At 40.1% G+C, this 21,832-nt stretch overlaps 1 protein-coding gene across 6 annotated transcripts; it reads right to left on the bottom strand.

Moving 5' to 3' along the window:
- Positions 1-92: 92 nt before the first annotated feature.
- Positions 93-11,495, bottom strand: LOC131245081 (uncharacterized). Of its 6 annotated transcripts, none has more exons than XM_058244290.1 (5): positions 11,274-11,427; positions 8,572-8,722; positions 3,956-3,996; positions 1,686-3,311; positions 93-1,178 (listed from the first exon to the last, which is right to left on the bottom strand). In XM_058244290.1, the coding sequence occupies exons 2-5, from the start codon at positions 8,595-8,597 to the stop codon at positions 772-774; spliced, it is 2,100 nt and encodes a 699-aa protein (XP_058100273.1). In that variant the 5' UTR covers positions 8,598-8,722; positions 11,274-11,427; the 3' UTR covers positions 93-771. The 6 variants fall into 6 exon arrangements, 5 of the variants coding, with proteins under 5 accessions (XP_058100273.1, XP_058100275.1, XP_058100274.1 ...); XM_058244292.1 differs by lacking the exon at positions 8,572-8,722 and adding an exon at positions 9,112-9,181 and having other exon boundaries at positions 11,274-11,305; XR_009170772.1 differs by lacking the exons at positions 3,956-3,996; positions 8,572-8,722 and having other exon boundaries at positions 93-376; positions 473-1,178; positions 11,274-11,495.
- Positions 11,496-21,832: the final 10,337 nt, after the last annotated feature.

Here is a 21,832-nt window from a genome sequence, read left to right as displayed (position 1 = left end):
TAGAACTACACAATAATCACCCCGTGAATCCTAGTTAGTCCAGGATTGCCTTGAGAGGAGCCATCAACGAACGACCAGACCAGACGAGTTAATGTTCTTGATGCAGGATGGTATTCTTTTCCACAAAAAGGGTAGTAATAATATTTATACATCTAAACTGCTACAAATGTGAAACTAGTTACATAAACAACTTATAGGACAAACATTCAAAATAAACTACACTTTAAATATGATTATACAAAGGGAAAAGGATCTGATACAACTAGTTGTATCATAGGCTTACAATGTAAGTAGTTGCTTTAGGGCACGCAGTAAATTATTCACCAATCTGAACTGTACAATTGAAGAACCACCCTAGCTGGACGATCCTAACCAGCTGATCAGTAAGATGAGAAAAACAGATGGTCAAGATTGAACGGATGCAAATGGGTCAAATCATCAGCCTGAAACATTTATTCAAAACCCCCCTTACCTTTGATTGCTCATCATTCTAAAGAAACGTTTTCAATAGATGATGTCAACCATCCAGTATATGACCCTGTAAAATGGACGGCCATAACAAAATGACCAACATTCAAGGGGTCGAGATCACTCAACCAGTGTGATCTTTGCATCGTGACCTGCCAGTAGTTGTATGTAGTGAATGTACATTCCAGACCGATGATTGAGTTGTCTCTCATGTTCAAAGCAACTAGTTGTATTGTAAGCCTGTGGTGCAAGTCACACAACCAGTTGTTTTGGACTCGTTTTCCCAATACCAATAGCAACCAATCACAAACCAAATATGTGATCGTTTGAAGTAAAGATCGCGCCGCTAAATTGTCTAGTGTTCAAATCACCACCGTCCAAAGCAGAACCAAACCGATCAAGCCATTGGGTTGGGCTTGGGTTTTCCGTCTCTTCCACCCAATCAGAAGTCATATCTATGTCATCGACTATAATGGGATCGGCGTCTCCAGGCTTCCCTTTTGCTCGGGCTGCTACTTTGAGATTGTAATTTATAAACAGAAGATCATTTGAGGTCTCCTTTTCCAGCCTATTCCGCTTTTCAGAATAAATCTGCTGAAACGTGCTCCAGTTTCTCTCATAAGTAGAAGAGCTGCAAACCTGACTAAGTATCCTAACTGCGATCCGTTGCAACCCAGGCGCCAAGTCGCCATATTGATCCCACCATAACGCTGCATGTGTAAATTTCAGTTGCTTAAGAAGCCCAGAAATATAACAAACACACACACACACACAAAATCCAACACGTAGAGTTGAAAGAAAAGGTATAGAAAATGCTAAGGAGATTCTTGCAGAGATGATGGGGGATTTTCTTCATTGGGGGATTTTCTTCATATAAACATGCTAACATGGAATGCATGTGCAAGATCCCAGGCCATTCGTTAGGTAGATTCACCATGAACATGCCTAGTCCATTCATAGTTGGCCACAAGGGAACAAATCTGGACTGGAGTTTTCCTTCTCCCAACCATCCATTCCTCTCATATACACATGGCCTGTCTAAAGAGTGGATCATGATTTGATCTTTATGCCAGGAATATTCAAGGTGAGTCCCACATAGTGAATAGCCTGAATCTCAAACGCGTACCACAATGGCACTTGTACAGTTGTACTGCAATGAAGACCCTCAATTGCCATTTCATGAATCTCCTTAGCATTCGCCTGAAGCATGCGCATACCTGGTGGGGTCGTGTTGATCGACTCCCTAGCTAGGCTACAACCAAACATCCCCTGCGCCTTCTTAAATGCGAAAATCTGTCCGGTGATATCACGTCGTAATTCAGGCGTCGGCAGTAGCTTCTCCAGAACAGCAAGGAACTCTTCCTTTATATGTCCGAGAAACTTAACCTCCGGATTGTATTGGATGCTTGGGTTTAAAAATGCCGCTGCGGAATGGAGAGGCGAATGGAGCTGCTTCTGCCACCTTCTATCCACTATGTCCAAAAACAGCTTGCATTTATTTTCATCCATTATGTAATATGTCCTAATAGATTCCTTGGCCCTGGTCATTGAATCATAGATCGATCCCACAGCTGGTTTCCCGCCAGCAACATCTCTCAATACTTTCAATATCGGCTCTGAAACTGCTACTATTTCCTCAACCACCCTCCAAAAATCATTATCATCGAGAATGTCAACACAACCAATGCTTTGAGTCTTGTTGGCATATTGAGAAGATGAATACTCCGGACTATTGAACATATGCCTCAACCTTGGCCGTTGCTTCAACATCGACTGTAAGGTGAGGAAAGTTGAGGCAGACCTCGTAATACTAGTGCGGACAAGTTCTTGCCCACCTGTGAATTTCCTCATCAGATCAAGCACCCACGTATGGTTGTAAATGAACTTGGAAATGGATTGCGCCTGTGAGATGCATCTGTGCACCCAGTCGATCTTGGAAATTTCTTCCAAGATTAAATTCAAGCAATGGGATGCACAAGGTGACCAGAAGATCGTGCCATAGTTCTGCATGATGTGATTTCCCACGCCGGCATAGTTCAAAGCATTATCCATGATCACTTGAACAACATTTTCCGGCCCGACATCTTGAATAACTGAATCGAATAAATCAGACATACATTTTGTGTTCTTGAAATACGTGGATGCGTCGACAGATTTGTGGAAAAAGGTTCCCCCAGGCGATGAAACTAAGAAGTTTATCACAGCCCTTTTATTATCTGTCCACGTATCTGCAATGATTGTACAGCCTGTTGTTGCCAATTCTTTCTCTATTTCTTTGGATTGTTGACTGACCTCAGATTTAATCCTTTGCAGCCATGTTGTCCTCAAAGCCTCCAATGATGGACCCCGGAACCCATAGCCACACTTCGCAACTGCTTCCACCATTTGCTGATAGGAAGAAGATCGTGCAATACTGAAATCCAACTTATTTTCAAAAAAGAAAAGAGCAATGCTTCTCTCTGCGTTTTCCCAATCAGTTGAGGACGGGGGCACGACCGTTGGACTGGAAGGAAAGATTTTTGCTAGTGGAGGCATCATGTCCATGGACACAAGAGCTTTAGAAGCGGGCGTATTTCGAGAAGCCTTACCTTCAGCTGATTGTTGCTTTTTAGTGCTAGAAACTTCCTTCTCCTCCTCCTTCAATGTTATTATAGCTCTGACTCTATCACTAACATCGTCTCTTACTCTGCTACATGGATGAACACCTTTACTGGGCACTCGAGATAAATGATGCTTCAATCTGCTAATGCCCCCATTCAAAATTCTAAGGCAAAATTTACATTTCACCTTGTTTCCATCTAGTTTTTCAGCGTATTCCCAGCATATGTCTTTCTCACGAACCACTGCGAAAAATAAAAAATATACATTAGAAGATTTAAACCATATGTAGAGTTTCAAAGGAACTTGGTCTTTTCGATTAAATTTCCTTCATTAACCCATCCAAAAAGAAGCATATTAAATGCACAGTGCCTTGACAAATTGATTGGGGCCGTGGGTTTGACTCCTACCTCTACTCTTTTTATTTTAGTTAAGCAGTGCCTTAACAAATTGAGTGACTCGGCCTGAGTCACCTGAGTCATGTTCAGTCAACCGAGTTAGCGAATCAACCCGACAAGTCTGCTGGGTCAGGGCCTAGTCGCAAAAACGAATTTCTTGATAACTCAACTCAAAATCTTGCCAAGTTTCAAGTCGAGTCAGTGAGTTTTACAACTATGGCTTTCCATACCAAAACAGCAATGTGTCACCAAATGCCTATTTTCGATAATGCTAACGAAGAAGGTATTTTTTATTTTTATTTTGACATTCTTGTTTTGCCTTCCAAGTGGAAGCTACCTTAAATTTCAAATATGAAATGCAAACTGCAACTCAGTTGTCAAAGACATTTGTTTTGCCTGATCTGATTTATGAATGCACACTCAATTCATGCTTCATTTGCATATGAAACTGCGTTTTACATAATACAAAGCAGTATGTTTGAGAAGCTTACTGATGAAGATTGTTGAACTATATCTTCTTCCAATATGTAGCCTGCATGGACATTGGAAAATGATTACTGTGTGAAGAACTGCAATTACTGTGTGAAGAACTGCAACAAGCTAAGTATATCGACCATAAAATGTGGTGAATAGTATAATGGCGTTCCGAGGATAAAGAGAGGTCTTAAACAAACCGCTGCTGTTAAAATGTTACAATCTACAACTTGAATTCCAAAAAAAAGATGATTTATTAGAACTTTTAGATCCTATTCAACGAAAATGTACATTCATCATATATTTCATTAAGAAAATTGGCCGATACAAAGTTTCATGGCAATTTACATAATTCAAGGATTGAAGCGAAATGAAAAGGAGTTGCAGGTAATATTCTCATAATGATTTCCTTCCAGTCCGTCTATTAATTAGTACATAGAATTGCCACGGAATATTATGTACAAACTACTCTTCCATTTACATAGAAAATTGAGCATCCTCGCACCTCTAGCCAGAAACGAAGTAATTGTAACGTGAAGACAGAAACAAACGATAAATGAATATCAATAAGATGTGAATACATTTGGGTGTTCCAAGCTTCACAAGGTCGACAGGAGGTGCTACCATCAACTTTTGGTTGAGATTGGAACAGACCTACCTATTCTTAACTCACTTTTGGGAGAAAAGACAGGAAAATGCTAGCCAACTTGACACAACTTCTGTGCAAGGGATTTCTTGCAAACCCCTTTTGCTGGTCGACTTTTTCTTTTACTCGCTGAAAACCAGTCCGAATACTTTTGGCAAGTGGACTTTTCAGCACGGATTTCTATGAGTGAGGTATCAGATGGGGTTTGTGAGATTGTGTCCAAATGGAGATGCCAAACTGGGGTTTGGCTCAAAATGGCATTTCAGTGTCAAAAGTCCCTTTTGAGTGTGCATCCAAACAGGCCCTTAATGCAGTTTCTGTATCTATACTGCCTTAAACACAAAGCTTATTAAGTACATTCAGGAAGCCCCACCGACTACAAGCAGGCAATATATCCAATTGCCACCTAAATTGATGCAGAGGTTGCCACTAGAAGCCCTGTGCTAGGAAAATGAAAGAAGTGGCTGCTATTTTCTGAAGTGTTATTATCAAGTCCCAATCACCAGAAATGTATACACAGAATGACCCGTATTGAACTCAATGGAAAACCAAAAACAAATTCCAGGAAGTATGTGCGGAAATTCATTATTCACCTGGCCCAAAAAGAGAATAGAAGTGTTCACAGATCAGTCATTGAGCAACAAAAAAAATATGCCCAAACTTGCACCCCTCCCTTATATTAAAAAACATATGTCTTCCAGTAAAAAAGAAAAAGGAAAAAAGAAGCCAAACCTGAGAAATACACAAAATAAAAGTCCTCTTCATGCAAGTGGCATCCCAATCTCATCATGTGAAAATAGATATCAAAGAGAGAATTATGAGCATCTAATAGCTGCAACATCCATGAAAATAAGCTAGAGAACATTCCCATAGAAGTCAGCTGCCTTCTATTGACTTTTGAGCAAAATGTCAGCACGACAATGCAGAGAATCCAGCTCAAACTACACCTTACTACTACTTAAAAATAATAATTACAGATAGTATCAGAAGCATCAAAATAAAACACAACCATACGCTTTTTGGAGAAGTAAAAATAAAGAGAAGAAATTACAAAGCGACTAGAGTGATGCTACATTGATTCGCCTTCATATACCAACACATCCTTTGCTCTGCATTTAATTGTATGGAGGTAGCAGGTGCAACATTAATATATCGACTCACAGTGAAATCCACTCCATTCATCATTTGCGATAGATCATTGTAAGGTTTGATCCCAGAAACCAGGCCCATCCAGAACTCCATCGGGCCACATCATTGGGAACAACAAGTTAGGACACGCCCCATTGAAATCTTCGTAGGACCCACAAAAGTCTTGAATAAAGCAAATATTTGATTTTTCCAATTCATCCTCCATGTGCGCACCTTATGAAGGGTTTGGATGCCATATAAACATCACAAGGTAGATTTCAATGGCGGACCTATGGTGTGGTCCACTTGAGTTTTGGATGGGCCGGCTCAAGTGACACACAGATTAGACGTCACATATACGTCATGGTAGGCCTCATGGAGATTTCTGTTGCCCAAGCTGGGATGAGAGCACGCGTTGTTGTAATACGGCAAATTGCTTGGCGAATTGCCATAGCATTACTCAAGCAACCAGGGGACTGATAGCAAGTGACTCTCTTCTCACTCCCTCTCAAGGGAGCTCATCAGCCTCCTTGTTTGCTTCCCTTTCAACTAAAGAGCACACAGCTCCTAGATGGGCTACTAAAGATCTAACCTCCCTTGTACACTCCACAGCCTTGTCAGATCATCCCACACTCACCCGAATACATTCCTAGCATCCCCGTCAAAATAGGCTTCCTTAAAATAGAGGAAGAGGGTATAACGCCAAGACCTTACCTTGAGGCCACAAGATACGCCACCACACCTCCCTTCTATCATGTTTGAGCATGCCACCGACCTTCGAAAGAGTTGGACTACCCATAGAGGATCTACCGAAATCCAATTTAATGAAGTTGGAGACCCAAGATGTCCATATAGCCTCATCCAAAGCCCATCAGATATACCAACCCTGTCATCCCTTGGCCACTTCAGAGAAAGATGTCCCTTTTACACTAGAGATAGCCCACCCAAAAACCATAGAGGCTATCCTCTGTCTACTCCTACTGATGCTTGCTTATTATCGACGATATTATCATTTGTTTCTTTCCATGAACCCCACATGATAGCAAACAAGATTATTCTCCATAACATATTCATTCCAGCCAGGAATGGATCGAATGTCCATCCCCCAACCACTTCCCTTAAGGGACCCATTTAAAGTCCAATACACCCCTGAAAAACTCAAAGAACCCAATGGAAGTAGCAATATTGTTATAGAGCAGCAGATATTCAACCATCTCCTCATCATTAAGACACAATATGCCCATATTGAGGACGGCTACCTTTTGCTTTTGAAGATTCTCAATAGCGAGGATTTTATTTATTGTGGCAACTGAAGCAAAAGCTCCAACTCTCAGTAGAAGAATGGGGACTCTCCAAACATTTTGATATAAGTGGTAAACCAATCGATTAAGCAAATGATCTAGAAAAAAAAGGATCACGGTAAACTTCCCATTTGTCATTGGAGTCAATGAAGACCTTATCAATCATAGGTAGGAGCCTCCCATTTGATCTTAACTCCTCTTCATCATGATTTCGTCGGAGGTTAAAATTCCACGCCACATAGCCCCCGGTCATCTAATCGCAATCCCTAGCCCTCTCATCCCAAAGCCTGGAAAGATTTGATCCAAAAAGAAGAAGTAGAAGAAGAAGAAGAAGGGAAAGAAAGAAATTGACCATGGTAGTGCGATCTAGACAAATCTGTCCAAAACCGAGTCCTGTTGACTTCTGCCAATAAGGAATCGGATTCCTTCACTAAGACTGCTGCCAACTGGACACGAGATTCCATCTCCCAAGAATTCTTCTCGGCCATCTTAATTTCTGTCCAACACATCCAGGCCAATTAATCTTGAGGCCACTCCTGGAAACTAACACTGCCTTGACTATGTATACTTTCTACTGATTACTGCACAAGCATTACCATTCACTACAAAAGTTGATTATAACAATGTGACTGCAACACAAACAAATTTCTAATGGAAATAAGAGAATGTGCCCAGGTACTCAAATTCAACTGACACATCATATTATGGGCACGGGAAAGTAACTTAGTACTCAGCACATTATATTAGCTAGAAATTTAATGGATACACACTTCATAATTTGAGAATGAGACGGACCACGTCATACATGTCATTGTCTTGCCCAACATCTGCCTCCTCTGCTACAATCAAGCAGAGTCGGTAGATCACCTGTTCCTGCATTGTTCTTTTTCGACTGGAGTTTGGGCAGGGGTTCTGAGTATGGTGTTGGTCAACTGGGTTATCCCTCACTCCATTGAAGACTTTTTCATGATTTGGCATGCTTCTGATGGAGGCTCTCTCAGGAGGAAGGGATGGAGACTTGCTTTGTTGCCTTCATTGTGGTCCCTTTAGAGAGAGGAATGATCACTGCTTCCGGAGTAAAAAAATCCATGGTGGCGGGGGTCCTAAGCAAAGTTGTTCAACTTTTAAGGGACTGGGCGCCTTAATGTTGTTTCTTGGGTTTCAGCCACAGGGTTGAATGTTGGTGTACTCTTTGTACGTTAGGCTTGTGTTAGCTTCCTTAGTTTTTTTGTTTTGTTTTTGTTTTTGTTAGTTTCCATAGGTTTTTTGCTGTTTTTTTTCTGTTTGTCCTTTGTCTGTTTCTGTTTTCTTTTGGCCTTTACCTAATAAATATCATCTTTCAAAAAAAAAAAAAAACTCAGCTGGAAATCTCACCAAGTATAATGACTGCCCTGGATTAGAAAGCTTGCAATTCATCATTCATAAGGAGGACTAGAGAATTGCAATGTTCTAGATGGCATCCTCCTGTCTACATGCAGAGCTTCTAAAGTATTCCAATAATGGAAGGCAGAGAGACTAAAGACTCGTAATTCTATAGGAGGAATTATAGCTCCATAACCTTAAGGTTTGCAGCACAAAATACATGGGCTTTCAGTTCTAACAAGTAGGATCCATGTTCAGTAATCTAGACTACCAGTCTGTTGCACTCGCCCTGGATGGACCATGCCTGAAATCTCTTCTGGGACAACCATAACATCTTGATTTCTGGCCTACAAATAGACAGTTTAAGAAGAGAATTTAGCAATGGTCTGTGTTCAACTGAAAAAAAGTGGCTAGGATCTTACAGTTTGGGAGACTCTTAGGGAATGGTGCATCCTATGTTGGATGCAACAAACCGATGGTCCAGATTACCAAAACATGGGCCTATCTTGATGGAATTGAAAACTTGCCTATATTGCGCAAAGGCCTCGGTCTACCCATCTTATAATTCATCATTCAACACTAACATATCATGAATGAATTCACGACATATGGATGCTGTAAAACAATGTTTATCTATTTGAGATATTGCAAAACGTTAGGGCCAAAGTTGGTAGACATGCTTGGGTTTCAGTTTGTCCAAGTAGACAAGAAGACAATTGATTGGATACAACCCAACCTGGATGGCCATGCACCAAAAGTGTGCTGTGTTGCGAGATCCTGTTGTCATCATCATCATCTTAGCCTTTCTTCAAGCAAAATATGGTGTTGGTTTGTAAGTGGTAAATTGGAAAAGTTTTATGATTGGCTGCCCAACAGACATCCATCTTCCTATTTTATCCAGGCTCTTGGAATCGGCTATGGAAGATAGGGGTGCAATTCTGGCAGGTTGCATTGGGTTGAGGGTCAACCCGATCTCAAGAAGACCCAACCCACAACCTGACCTGACCAGAATTCCAACCCAAGGTGCCAAACCCGAAGTACTTAACCACTTGGTGCGACCCAACCCAACCTGACCCGACCCAAATACATGTGACCATTTCCAACTGGCGGAAAATTACTCAACCCGAACATGACCTGAGTTCAAATTGGGTTGGCATTTTCCAACCCGAACCCAACCCGACATCCTTGACAACCCAATCAACCTGAACTCGGGTCAGGTCAATCGGGTACTTCAGGTTGACCCAAACCCAAGTTGCAGCCCTAATGAAAGAGGCGCCGATTGACGCTACTCACATGCCAACACAGCCACCCAGTACTGACCTCCAGCCCAACTATTACATGACATCCAGTCTCATATGGACAATGAAAATTTGAAATGGCCAACTTTCCATACTCAATGGTCAGTATTCGATGAATGGTTTGAAAAACCTGACCAGCACAAATTGAGACGCAGATTGTGTTGTAACTCACTACACTATAGCAAGGTGAGTAAACTCTGCAGGCCTAATGTGATTTATATGTCATTATCCAGCCACCCATCCATTTTTCCAGCTCATTTTAAGGCATGAGCCTAAAATTGAAGTATATCCAAAGCTCAAGTGGACCACACCACAGAAAACAGTGGGTATAACAACGTCCAGCGTTGAGACCTTCCTATGGCCCACACAGTTATGTTTATTTGCTATCCAACCTGTTCATAAGGTCACACAGACATGGATGAATAAGGTAACACAGGCATTCAATTCCCACTGTTTCTTATGGTATGGTTCACTTGGGCTTTCTGAATTCTTCAATTTTGAGATCATCACCTAAATGAGCTGGAAAAATAGATGGACGGTGTCGATAAAACATAGATTCATGGTGGGCGCCACAGAGTTCATTCACCAGGCTATAGCATTGTGAATTATTACACAATCCCCGTCCTACAATTTGTAGCCCGTGGAAAATCTAATGTAGGCCCCACCTCTAGACGAGTTTCAACGCCCTGCATGTGCCCCAGATCCCCAGAACTGTTTGACTACGGATGCAAAGACTGCTTGCACGGGTGGGATTAGGATCATATTCACATGCACACGTGTTCAAGGCCCGAAGGTCAACTGTGTATGAGCCCAAAATTAGGTCATCCACACACGTACTTTAAATATTGATCGTTGATGAATTTTCGTAAGTACACGTGCCCCACCATGAATTGTGCGGCCTAATTTTGGACCAAGGCTCAAAACACGGATGGACGACAAGGATCTCATACACGTGTGATGTTGGGACATACGACCGCGACTTAGCTGATCTCAGGAAGTGGTCGGCACTGATAGCCTACAGCCAGCCGTATGCTAACCAATCAGGCAGCCCCACAATCTCCCACCACCATGCCACTCGTGTGGGGCATCCGGACCATACAAGCAGCAGACCCCACGACGAATAGTATCTGGCACAAAAATCAGGCAGCTTGGCCTATCTGGTGGACCACAAACGTCGGAATCAGCAGAAGCCGATCAACATACAGATGTGGCCCACCAGCCTGATTTTCCGGTCCGGCAACCTTAATAATGGGACCCACCGTTTTCATGGTACGGATGTTAAGATGGGGTTATGGCAAGTTAGCATACAGGCTCCAGTCGGCTCTAGGCAACGAGTTCTCAAAGTGGCCACAGTGAAATAGATCGTTCGCAAATTGGGTAAAGTGCGTTTGGCTGTACCAAACGCACTGTTTGTGTTTGGATTCCAGCTCTTCTTCTTCTTCTTCTTCTTCTTCGGTTTTCCATACTCGGTCGTACTTTGAATTCATTTTCTAAATAATCGATTTCAAAATCGCTTTGATTTCATTTTCAGAGAATTCTTAAAAAGAAAAAATAACGAAAGAAAGAGGTCAAAAGGAAAGGAAGATAGATAAATGCCAACCTGAAAACGAGTTGAACGGATTTTGAAGGCAGTCGAAGTAGGATTCGAGACGGTTTTCTCGACGCGCGATCGATTCCGATTTATCGCCATTCATACACCCATTTTTTCCCCAAACGGGACGAAACGTATCGCGATATTTCGCTCTCTAGGGTTTCGTTTCTTCGCTCGCCCTCTTATTACTAGTAATCGGCGCTTAAAAAGGCGAGATCTCGTTCGATATATTGCGACACGTGTGCCCAATGGGCGAGGCGCTTCACGCGATTTTCGCCCGAAATGAATATAAGCGAGAGGTTCTTTTGGAGCCTCGTTAGGGTAACTCGCGCTAGGTACCCACCGCTTTACTTTCGCAAACATAGAGCCATGTGGGAGTAACTTTCATGAGATCCACACCGTCCATCGGGTACGCATTCGAAATTTTAACCATTAAAACTAAAATTATGATCATCCAAAACTCATATAGTCTACAGCGGAGGAAACGTTTGAGATGGAACGCCTGCCATTAGTTTTGTGTAGGCGTCGTTGTTTTATTAATATGTCATCGAATCCATTCATCTGACGTGCCTCGTCAGGATGAAAGTATTATCCAAAAATTAAGATATTCTAAAACTCAGGTGGGCCATAAGAAGTGAATTTATAGGTTTTAGTTATGAATTTTTTGGGGTGACCCAACTGAGTGTTAAATCATCCTGATTTTTACTCAAGAACCAAAAGGGGTTGGAGTACGAGATGAACGGCGTTGATTTCGCGCACGTTAAGTCGTTCCTCCCACGTAAGTAAAAGTAAGTCCGGTACGTACCAAACGCGAGGTACTCGAGTTTTTTCTGTGTATCTTGGGGAAATAAATTAAATAATTGTGGCTTTAGACGCTGCCTTTTACCCAGAGTGATTTGGCGACTTCCCAAAACCTTACGTTACGAAGTTGGACTTTAGGGCGAAATTGCCCCTGTTTTTTTTTGCAAAAGTGAGTAGAAAGTTATTAAAATCAGGGGTGTTTTCGTATTTCTGAAATAGTACGTACGAATAAGGTCTAATTTCGTGCTTAAATTTTTTTTGAGTCCAATAAAAAAAGGTGGGCAGTACGTTGGGTCTATAAGACAGAAAGCCCTTTTTAGGAACGGGAATCTTCCACGGATAGCAGATGCCGTGCCTCCATGTCGTTCTGAATACGTGGCAGATAGGGATCAGATCGGAACCGTCCATTTCGTGCTTCCAAAAATGTTTGGCCCATGGTCCAAAAAACACAATGTTTGGACAGCACTAGTCCTTTAATTGGGGTATACAAGGACTACGGAAAGACAAAAACCAGCAATGGCTTATATTAAGTGAGAAAACGGCCCATTTATTATACGGTTAGGATAGTCTAATCCAAGAAAATGATAGCTAACAGTCAACCAACGTATGATTCCATATAATTTCTGGTTCAGATGATCATAAGTTCTCGGGGAGCGGAGGTGTTATCCGGGCAACATGTTGGTGGGTATTTCCCTGACCGTGGGGCCCACATTTATGTATGTGTTGTATATCCACGCCGTCCATCCATTTTAACTTATCATTTTAGGTCATGATTTAAAAAATGAATCAGACACAAAACTCAAGTGTACAATACCACATGAAAAAGTGGGAATAATGGCACCCACGGTTGAAACCTTCCTAGGCCCACCGTAATGTTATCACACGAATCTGGATGAAGGAATATATATATATGGGAAAAGGTATTATGCGCTCGACCTCACTAGAAGCTCCGGTGAGGTCGAGCTGTGTGGGCCCCACCGTGATGCTTGTCAACGATCAACACCGTGCATTTGATGGGTCCCCTCTAGATTATAGGATATCCCAAAAATCAGACGTATATGGAACTCAGGTGGGCCATACCATCTAAAATCATGTGAAGACACAGTTAAAACATATAAAAGCATTTGGTGGGGCCCCCATGAGTTTTGAATTCTCTGAAACTTGGTCTGAACCCTCATCCAAGTGGGACACACATAATGGATGGGCTGGATTTGCAAACCACATCTTGGTGGGCCCAAAAAATGATTATGAATGTTTTAATGGTGCACGGCCCCTCCCCACTTCTCTATGTGGTGTGGTCCACACAAGTCATGGATTGACTTGATTTTTGAGACCTAGGCCCACGATGGAATGGTTCAACTGACTGATGGGGTAGATGTTTGAAACGCATCACGGTGGGGCCTAGAGGTCGAGCGCATAGTACCTTTTCCCATATATATATATATATATATATATATATATATATATATATATATATATATATATATATATATATATATATATCAGCTTTATACAAAACTTTTGTGGCCTCGGAGAAGTTTTCAAGGGCGACCATTCAATCCTTACTGTGTTGTCCATATGAGATTTTGATCTACTTCAGATTTAGTACCATTACCTAAAACCAGATGAAAAAACTGGTGGACGGTGTGGATATACAACAGACTAATCAAGGTGACCCAACGGTCAGGGAAACACCCACTAACGTGTAATCCAGGTAACAACTAATCCGCTCCCAGGTTCTCGGAGCCACCACGGCGTGTATGTGAAATCCCCTCCATCCATCAGGTGCGCCCCTGGATTGCAGCCCCGGCCAAAACTCAGTCAAATCCACAACTAAGGTGGGCCTCACCACAGGGAACAATGACTATGGATGCCAAAGATAGGTTTGTGTTAGGGCCACCATAAGGTGTATCATTCATCAAGCCCGTTCATCAGGTGTGCAAATCAGCTTGATCAAAAATTCAGGTGGGTCACAATACGTGAATTGGAGATTTTATGGCAATTTTAGGAGGCCAATTCCGACAGTGACCTGACAGTTCATTCATAACAAAGGGTAGCCATGATTTAGCCATCCAAAATTGACGCAGGGAAGGACGTGGATCCATGGAATTTCTCTGTACTCTTTTGTAGAGGCTTCTCGAATTCATGAGTAAAAGAATAAAAGAATAAAAAATAAATTCCATAAAACTCAATATATTGCTGAATAAAATAAACGAGTTCATAATCCTTTAAACAAGGATACTAAGCAATGGAAAAGTTTCAAAATCAAACTAAAACTAAAACTCTTAGAATTCGCAACTTGTAAATTTTATGTGACATAATGGATGAAGAGTTATAATCAAACTAAAACTTATTATTTATAGTAAAAACGGAATTAAGATAGGAAAACGACCTATTTTGCAAATCCGGCTTGCACAACCCGGCAGAGCTGGGTTGGGTGGCTAAAGTAGCCCGTTCTACGCTAAAATCATATATATTTTACATCCGATAACTCATTCCGGATTGAGAGATATGCCTAATTTAAGGTCAGACAATCTGAATCACTTCTGTCGTCGATCAGGCCTTTTCTGATCCATCTTGGCCATGAAACTTTCCACAACCCGCTCTACATTAAAACCGTTGATTAGATGGTGCACTTTGGTCACAGATCCCTCAAAATTATTTAAGGTTGGAAGTTCCTTTCCATCCACATTTGATCCTTATTTACAACATTGTTGTTATTTATTTATTTTCTGTTTTTATCGACATTGGATCAATGCTTGTAGAAAGGTTTCTGTAAACATTGAGATGTGCAGCGTCCAATCAATCTCATGCATCCAACCGTGAAGATTTCAGCTTATAATTGCATAGCTAATGACTTCGTCACTGAAGCTTGGAGAAGATGAACAACCACTAGTCTTCGGCTCTTTCTCACCCTTCTATTTATAAAGTGTTTTACCCATTGAGAGGTGAGGGGAGATGAATCAAGGTATCTACTTTTATATATTTATCTGGAGATGGAATCCTTTCTATGGACAAATTCTCAACCAGTTTACAATGATCGGTTGGAAATTGGATTTTGAAAAACTATTTAAATTATATAAAATTAAAATAAGAAAGTTAAAAAAAAAAAAAAACTTATCAATTTGTATAAGTCGAGGCGTGACATGAGTCACTCGGCTTGAAATCGAATTTGCTCCCCTTGGACAGCGTCCCAAGTGCAACAGGTTTCCAGAGCAATCGACCTCTAGGATACAACGACTATGACCCGGTCCTAGCGATGCACTCACTGTACACGGGCTCGAACCACTTGTAGTCTTAACCCGAACTAGAAAATACTTGAACACATTTTTTAAAAGGAAACCTGATTTTCTAATCCATTTAAAAACTTAAAATCAGAAGTCTATTTAAAGACTTTGTGAAGACACCCTTTCACAAGGGTTGTGACTATTGGGTTTAAACCAAAGTGGTGCGACCCTTAGTCTTCAAAAGACACAACTTTTTAAAACAAAAATTGAAAGGATATAACCTTTCAGTGAAAAGACACATCCGTAGAATGTTTTGAAACACTAACTTATCTTAAAATAATTTAAAATACAACATGATCTCCATGCCTTTGCTTCGACGGAGAGAAATTCATCCGACTACACCTTATAAAAAGAGGAATGTCGTACTTTGGACTCCTATTGAATATTGAATATTGTACGACCATAGCGTGTGGGGGATCATCTGGACACGAATGTCACATGTGGCCCATCTAAGGATCAGATCTCAACATGAGAAACTTTCAATTTGGAAGCTTTTCAAGAGATCTACTAATTCATTATGTGCCACGATGTACAAAATGCACAAACAAGAGAGTGGACAGTGAAGTCTTTGACATTCTTGGAGAAGAAAGTAAAAGACAAAAGAAGAAAATGTAGAGAGCGAAAACTAAAAAGATAAACTACTTTATTCATAAAATAAGAGATACATCAGAGAAATAGTTTTTTTATTTGTGCATGTACTAGATAAATACTTTTTTAAATCTGTTCCTATTATACTAATCCTACTAAGACAATTTTCTTAACTAACCACTTTTATAATGTAACGCAACCAAAGATATCTTAATAATTAAAAAACCTAATTAAATTAAAGAAATGCTCCGGTGCTCTTAGTTGCATCAAGTCACTTTGATATCCCATTCATCAATCAACTCGAAAACACATTCCACAAGTACATTACAAAATCTTATGAATCAAAGATTTGATCTATCTTTTATTAAGCCTTTTATTTCCTAGTCACACAATTTAAAGCCATGGATAGGACAATTACAACACAATGCCAAAATTGTGAATTTGCATCGGACTAGATCGGTCAAAAAAATGCAATTAACGACGGACACAGACACTAGCATGGTCCGTTGTTAAAAAATTTAACGATAGATGGGATCCATCACTAATATGCAATGGTTTACGTCCATAGCAAATATACAATGGAACTTATCCATCGCAAAAATTTTAAATCATCACCTAGCTTGGTGATTCATTACAAAATTTGGCGACGGATACAGTCCGTCGCTAATCTTTGTTGATTTTACAGTTTTTTTAAAAAAAATGATCTGTCACAATCATGACACAAAGTATAATTTTTCATCAAATTCTACAACAAAAAAGAATGAGATCAGGAATGATTTTACGATAAATCATGATCCGTTACAATAACAAAATTTTACATTGTGACTAAATTCGTCGCAGATTGTGACAGACCAAATCCATTGCAAATCTCATTTTATCAATCTTAAGTTTTTTTTTTATGGCAAAAGTATTTTACGACAGACCATCATTTATCACAAAAGCAAATAAAATCCATCACTAGTTCTTGTAAGTTGGTTTTTGGGCGGTACTTTGCGATGGACTAAAAGTCAGATTTTGAGAATAGATGGATGTTGGTGCTTAAATCATTGTGTGAATGATTATGAATTAATGTAGTTAGAATGTAAAAATGAATATTACTCTTTTCCTTGAATAATTGTACAATGGAATAAGTTAAGTACACAATGTACGAGTTACGACTCGAAACTCGGGTATGATGGTGCACACTCTGTAATCAAATTTTGAGGCGTAACAGTAATAGACATCCATATGCTTCGTAAAGGTATTTAACACTAGTAAGATTGAACTAATATTGTCACTCATAATGTGAATGTGATAGTGTTTTTTTTTTTTCTAAGCCTCTCAATATTTGTACCCAACCATACATTTTCACATGTAACTAGTATTGCAATGCAACATGATATTTGACTACTATGACAAACAATGCAACAATAGATGTTTTCACAATTGTTGATTTTTGTGAAATTTTGTGAATTCCTTCCCTTTTATGACCATTTTCACTTGCGTGAGGTTGATCATATGTTTGTGAAAACAAAGCATCATTGTTCTATCTCTACCTTGATTTACTCACCAATGTGACTCTAATATGATATAGAAAATCACACAAAGAAGGCTATGGAGAGGAGAGTCTTAACATTGATGGAGATGCAGACAGAAAAAGACGAAATAAAAAATATGGAAAAAAAATACTAAAAGATTAAAATTACTTGATAAAAGACATGAGAAAAGAGAAAAAAAGAGTTTCCACATCTTGTGAACATACTAGTCAAGCGCTCATAAAGGCTAGGGCTCTAAATTTCTAATCCAACTAAAATTATAAATCTAATAAAAAAATCTTACTACTTTTCTATTTTGACTCGATTGAAGCATGCTTAATAACTAAATCAAAACTTGACATTTATTTTTAAGACAACATATCAAGGATATGAATAATTGGATAATGGTTGGGCCAAGGTGCAAACATGAACTTCACACAATGCTCACATTTGTCACATCCAAGTTGTAATCAAGGGAGAGCCTATACCTAACCTGCCTTAGCCTAAAAACTAGTTGTTCAGCTTGTTGGGCTTCAACTCGAACATGTAGCTACACGTATAATAAATAGCCCAATTTTTATTATGTGCATACGAGTATGTATGTACTGGGTGTGCCAAAGTTATATTTGACTCGAATTGAATTGAACACCTTGTGACATTAGACATCGAAATACTTGGATTAGGATCAGATCTGTGAAGATTGACTTAACTACTCGGCCACCTATTAACAAGAAATCAAGCCATTTGTGGAGGGAGATAATTCTTCAGATGAATTCTTTTTTTCTTGAAACCAATAACATTTATCACAATGGTGGTAACTTTATTGCATTCGTCAACAAAATAAATGTTTAGAAAGCAAATAAGAAATATAAGGAAAAATATTAATTTTATTAAACTGAATATGGATACAGTACAATCGATGGAAAAGTAAATAAAACAGATAAATTTATTAACGATAGTTTTTCATCGTACGAGTAGTCATGAATGGTTGATAGTCTTCTGGACTTAAATGGTCGTGAGACAGTTGTTTGAGCCTAGATGGTTATAAGACGGTCGTGGTTTAACCAATAGGTTGTAGCAGAGAACCACTAAATAAGAACTTAAGGATTCGAGTTTCCAAGTACAAGGTCATGGATAAAATTAAACTAATTTCGACTTTTTGTAATGATTCACTAAATAGAAGTGGAGAAACTAACTAAAGCTATGTTGATTGATTTAAACTTCTTACAACATGATACTTAGATAGAATTGAAGATGGTAAACTAGGCTAAGCCAAGATAGATGTCCATGTGGGACAAAAAGATTTTATAGGCAGTGTTAAGCTGAATCAGATGTGTGTTTGATTAGATTAACAAAGGCTCAGAGCTCCTCATTCTCTTTTGCTTTTATAAACTTAAGTTAGGATGTAACCTTATAGCTTTTGAGATGGACGATTTGATTAGTAAGCAGCCTTGGCTCAATACACTTTTATTTTGAGAATGAGCTAGCCAACCGTTGAGTTAGTGTGTGTACTCATGTTTTTATTTCCATATAACTCTAATCTTAGTGTACTACTTAGAGGTCTTCGGCTGTGCGTGGCTAATTAAGTTTGATCATGTGTCACTGAATGTCACTGACTTGGCAGTATGCCGAATCATGCGCGTTCTCTTGGCATTTTGCATATGTGTAGCCTGTGTTCTTATCACATGTCGTCGGGAGGATGATCGCTTCAAGAGCTTTTGATTGGTTTGACGAGGGCCGGAGATCTTCTATATTTGCTACTTTTATAAAATTGGGTAATGGAACCTTTTTTAGATTTTCTTTTCGTTTTTTTTAACACAAACACTCACACCCCACGCATGCCACGCACTCACACCAGAATAGGTTTTCACCACAATGGGTACTCGAACCCGCGAACCCGCAGCTCCGTGTTGAAACTGTTGGGAGTCTGCGAAAGGCAGGAATATGAACCCACCTTCTCTGCTAATAAGTATAAGCGAACGTCAACACGAAGCACGCATGTGCCTCATCTAAGTTGTTAATCAGGCGAGGCCTAGAGCAACCTGCCTAGCCCGAAAGCTAGATCTACAAATTCCCATATTCAACATGATCATCGAACTTTGACATGAACGGTGTTGATCAGCTCCTAGCCCAAAAGCTAGCTCTACAAAGTCTCGTATTCAACATGATCATCGAACTTTGAGTGAACGGTGCTGATCAGCTCATCAATTTGGACATGAGTACAAAAATATGGACGGTTGAGATGAACGGTGCTGATCAGCTTAATTGGTTGCAATCAGAAAAAAGGGGGAAAAAATTTGGAAGAACTTTGAGATGAACGGTGTCCCATCAATTTGGACACGAGTACAAAAATATAGACGTTTGAGATGAACGGTGCTTATCAGCTGTCATTTGGTTGAAATCGAAGAAAAGAGATGAACGGTGCTGATCATCTCAATTGGTTGAAATCAGAAAAAAAGAAAAAAAGTAAGTACTTTTAGATGAACAATTTGGACACGAGTAGAAAGATATGGAATCAACGGTGCTGCTCATCGAAAAAATTAAAAACCACATTATTTATCAGAGCCAAGTTTCGATCTTGGGACCTGTGGGTTATGGGCCCACCACGCTTCCGCTACGCCACTCTGATAGCTGTTGCTTTTAGTTAACAAAAATATAATAAATACTAAGTGCTCCACCGGCATGCATGCCCCCATTTCACCAGCAAGGGATGGCCCATATCAATATACACTTACAGCCCAGCCGGTGATTGAATCGGGACCGTAGATACCATATGGATAGCTGAGACCTAACCAGATCATATCCAATTTTTAAACAGATACATTGTCATGGACCCAAACTTGATCAGAACCTTAATGGACCGCAAAAACGAGACCAGGACCATTTAAATCGCGTTTGGTCCATCTGAAACTCATGATGGGTCCAGGTACTACTTAACAGCCTTAACATTAAGTTGACGACGTTTAAATTAAGACTGAAAATAAGGACCACGATGCATTAGCTGTCCACCTGGCTAACGTTCATATCCATCAAAGCACATTCAAGAGAGAATTGAGGATAGCCCATACAAATAAAATACCATAACTCTCACGGCATACTTTCTCTGACTTCAGCAACCGTTGCCCATGTCCAGTCAAAGGCAAGGGAAATTATACGGGTATGAACCAAAGTGTGGTAGACCCACTGAAGTGGACGGTCCACATGTGATTTACCGATCATCACAATCGTTCTAGTTGGACCTAAGGTGGACTGGATTTGTTTTATAGCACCTATCAGACGATCCTCTCCATTGCTTTGTTCCAATATCACTAATAGTTTCATTTCCCATCGGTGATTCTAAGACCACCGATCAGTTGGCTAGAATCATCCAATTGGTATGTATTTTGAAATATCTACCATCCATAATAGAGAATATCATATGGATGGTCCTGATTGATATATCTCGGTAAGAGATGACACGTGTACTGTGAGAGGTTGTTGTGCCATCTACCCCAAATTAAAGTCGTTTTCCACCGTCCATGCTCTTTTCTTTTAAAAAAACAAAACGGAGGACGTATGTGTGTGCAACTGCTGCAAAGAAAATAATTCAAAATTCCATTGCCATCCAGTACGGACAAATGCATGCGAGTCGAGAAACAAATAGAGAAGGAGAGGAATAACGTACAAAAGAAATGGTAGTGCGAGGAGAGAGAGAAAAAGAAGTAACTTTTGTTCAGATGTATGTGATACCGGGTCCGTTGACTGAGTTGGATCCGATGAACATTGCATGCATGAAAATCAGGTCATCACGTGGGCTACACGTGTATAAAAGATGGAGCGCTGGGCAAAAAACCCAACGACTTATATAAAGCATATACATGTGACGCTGTTATGCGTTGGACAGACATGATTTTGGTGGGCCCGACCTGATTAGTTGATCAGGTCCTGCCTGGGTGCACGAATCGCCTCTTCAGTCTTCGTAAACAATGGTTTTCTGCGACTAAGTCCCAGAGTGCTAGGCTCCTCCGGCCAGACCAGAAAACCGGAAATATGGGAAGAGTCATGTTCATACATTACACGTGTCAGGCTAATGTTTCAATCAGGATTGTCCATATGATTGGACCCACTATAGATGGAAATTGACGTTGGGATTTTGACCTGCGGAATCACAAGGATCTAGATCTAGGATAGCAATATAATGACATTAAGCAAGCACAAGAGAACACAGATTTAACATGAAAAACATTTTTGGAAAAAAACCACAGCACAAAGCGATAGAATTCCACTATGAAAGCATCAATTACAAAGAGAAATGACTTACTCGATTCGAACAACCTTGAGTCTCACCTTTGCTACACCCTTTTATAACCCTAGAACCCTTTAGAATACCTTTAGGAAG

Source organism: Magnolia sinica, chromosome 5 (genome assembly GCF_029962835.1).
Source record: "Magnolia sinica isolate HGM2019 chromosome 5, MsV1, whole genome shotgun sequence".
Lineage (NCBI taxonomy): Eukaryota > Viridiplantae > Streptophyta > Magnoliopsida > Magnoliales > Magnoliaceae > Magnolia > Magnolia sinica.
The sequence above is the reverse complement of the archived record's forward strand: the minus strand, read 5'-3'. Positions and strand labels throughout refer to the sequence as shown.

Bases quoted from the DNA above. Each gene is read 5' to 3' on its own strand.
- LOC131245081 (XM_058244289.1), bottom strand. From the start codon at position 11,367: ATGAATGGCGATAAATCGGAATCGATCGCGCGTCGAGAAAACCGTCTC. The intron at 3,312-11,273 runs GTTGGCATTTAT...TATTTTTCGCAG, and splicing joins TCCGTTCAACTCGTTTTCAG to TGGTTCGTGAGAAAGACATA. The intron at 1,179-1,685 runs GTATGCGCATGC...TTACACATGCAG, and splicing joins GATCAACACGACCCCACCAG to CGTTATGGTGGGATCAATAT.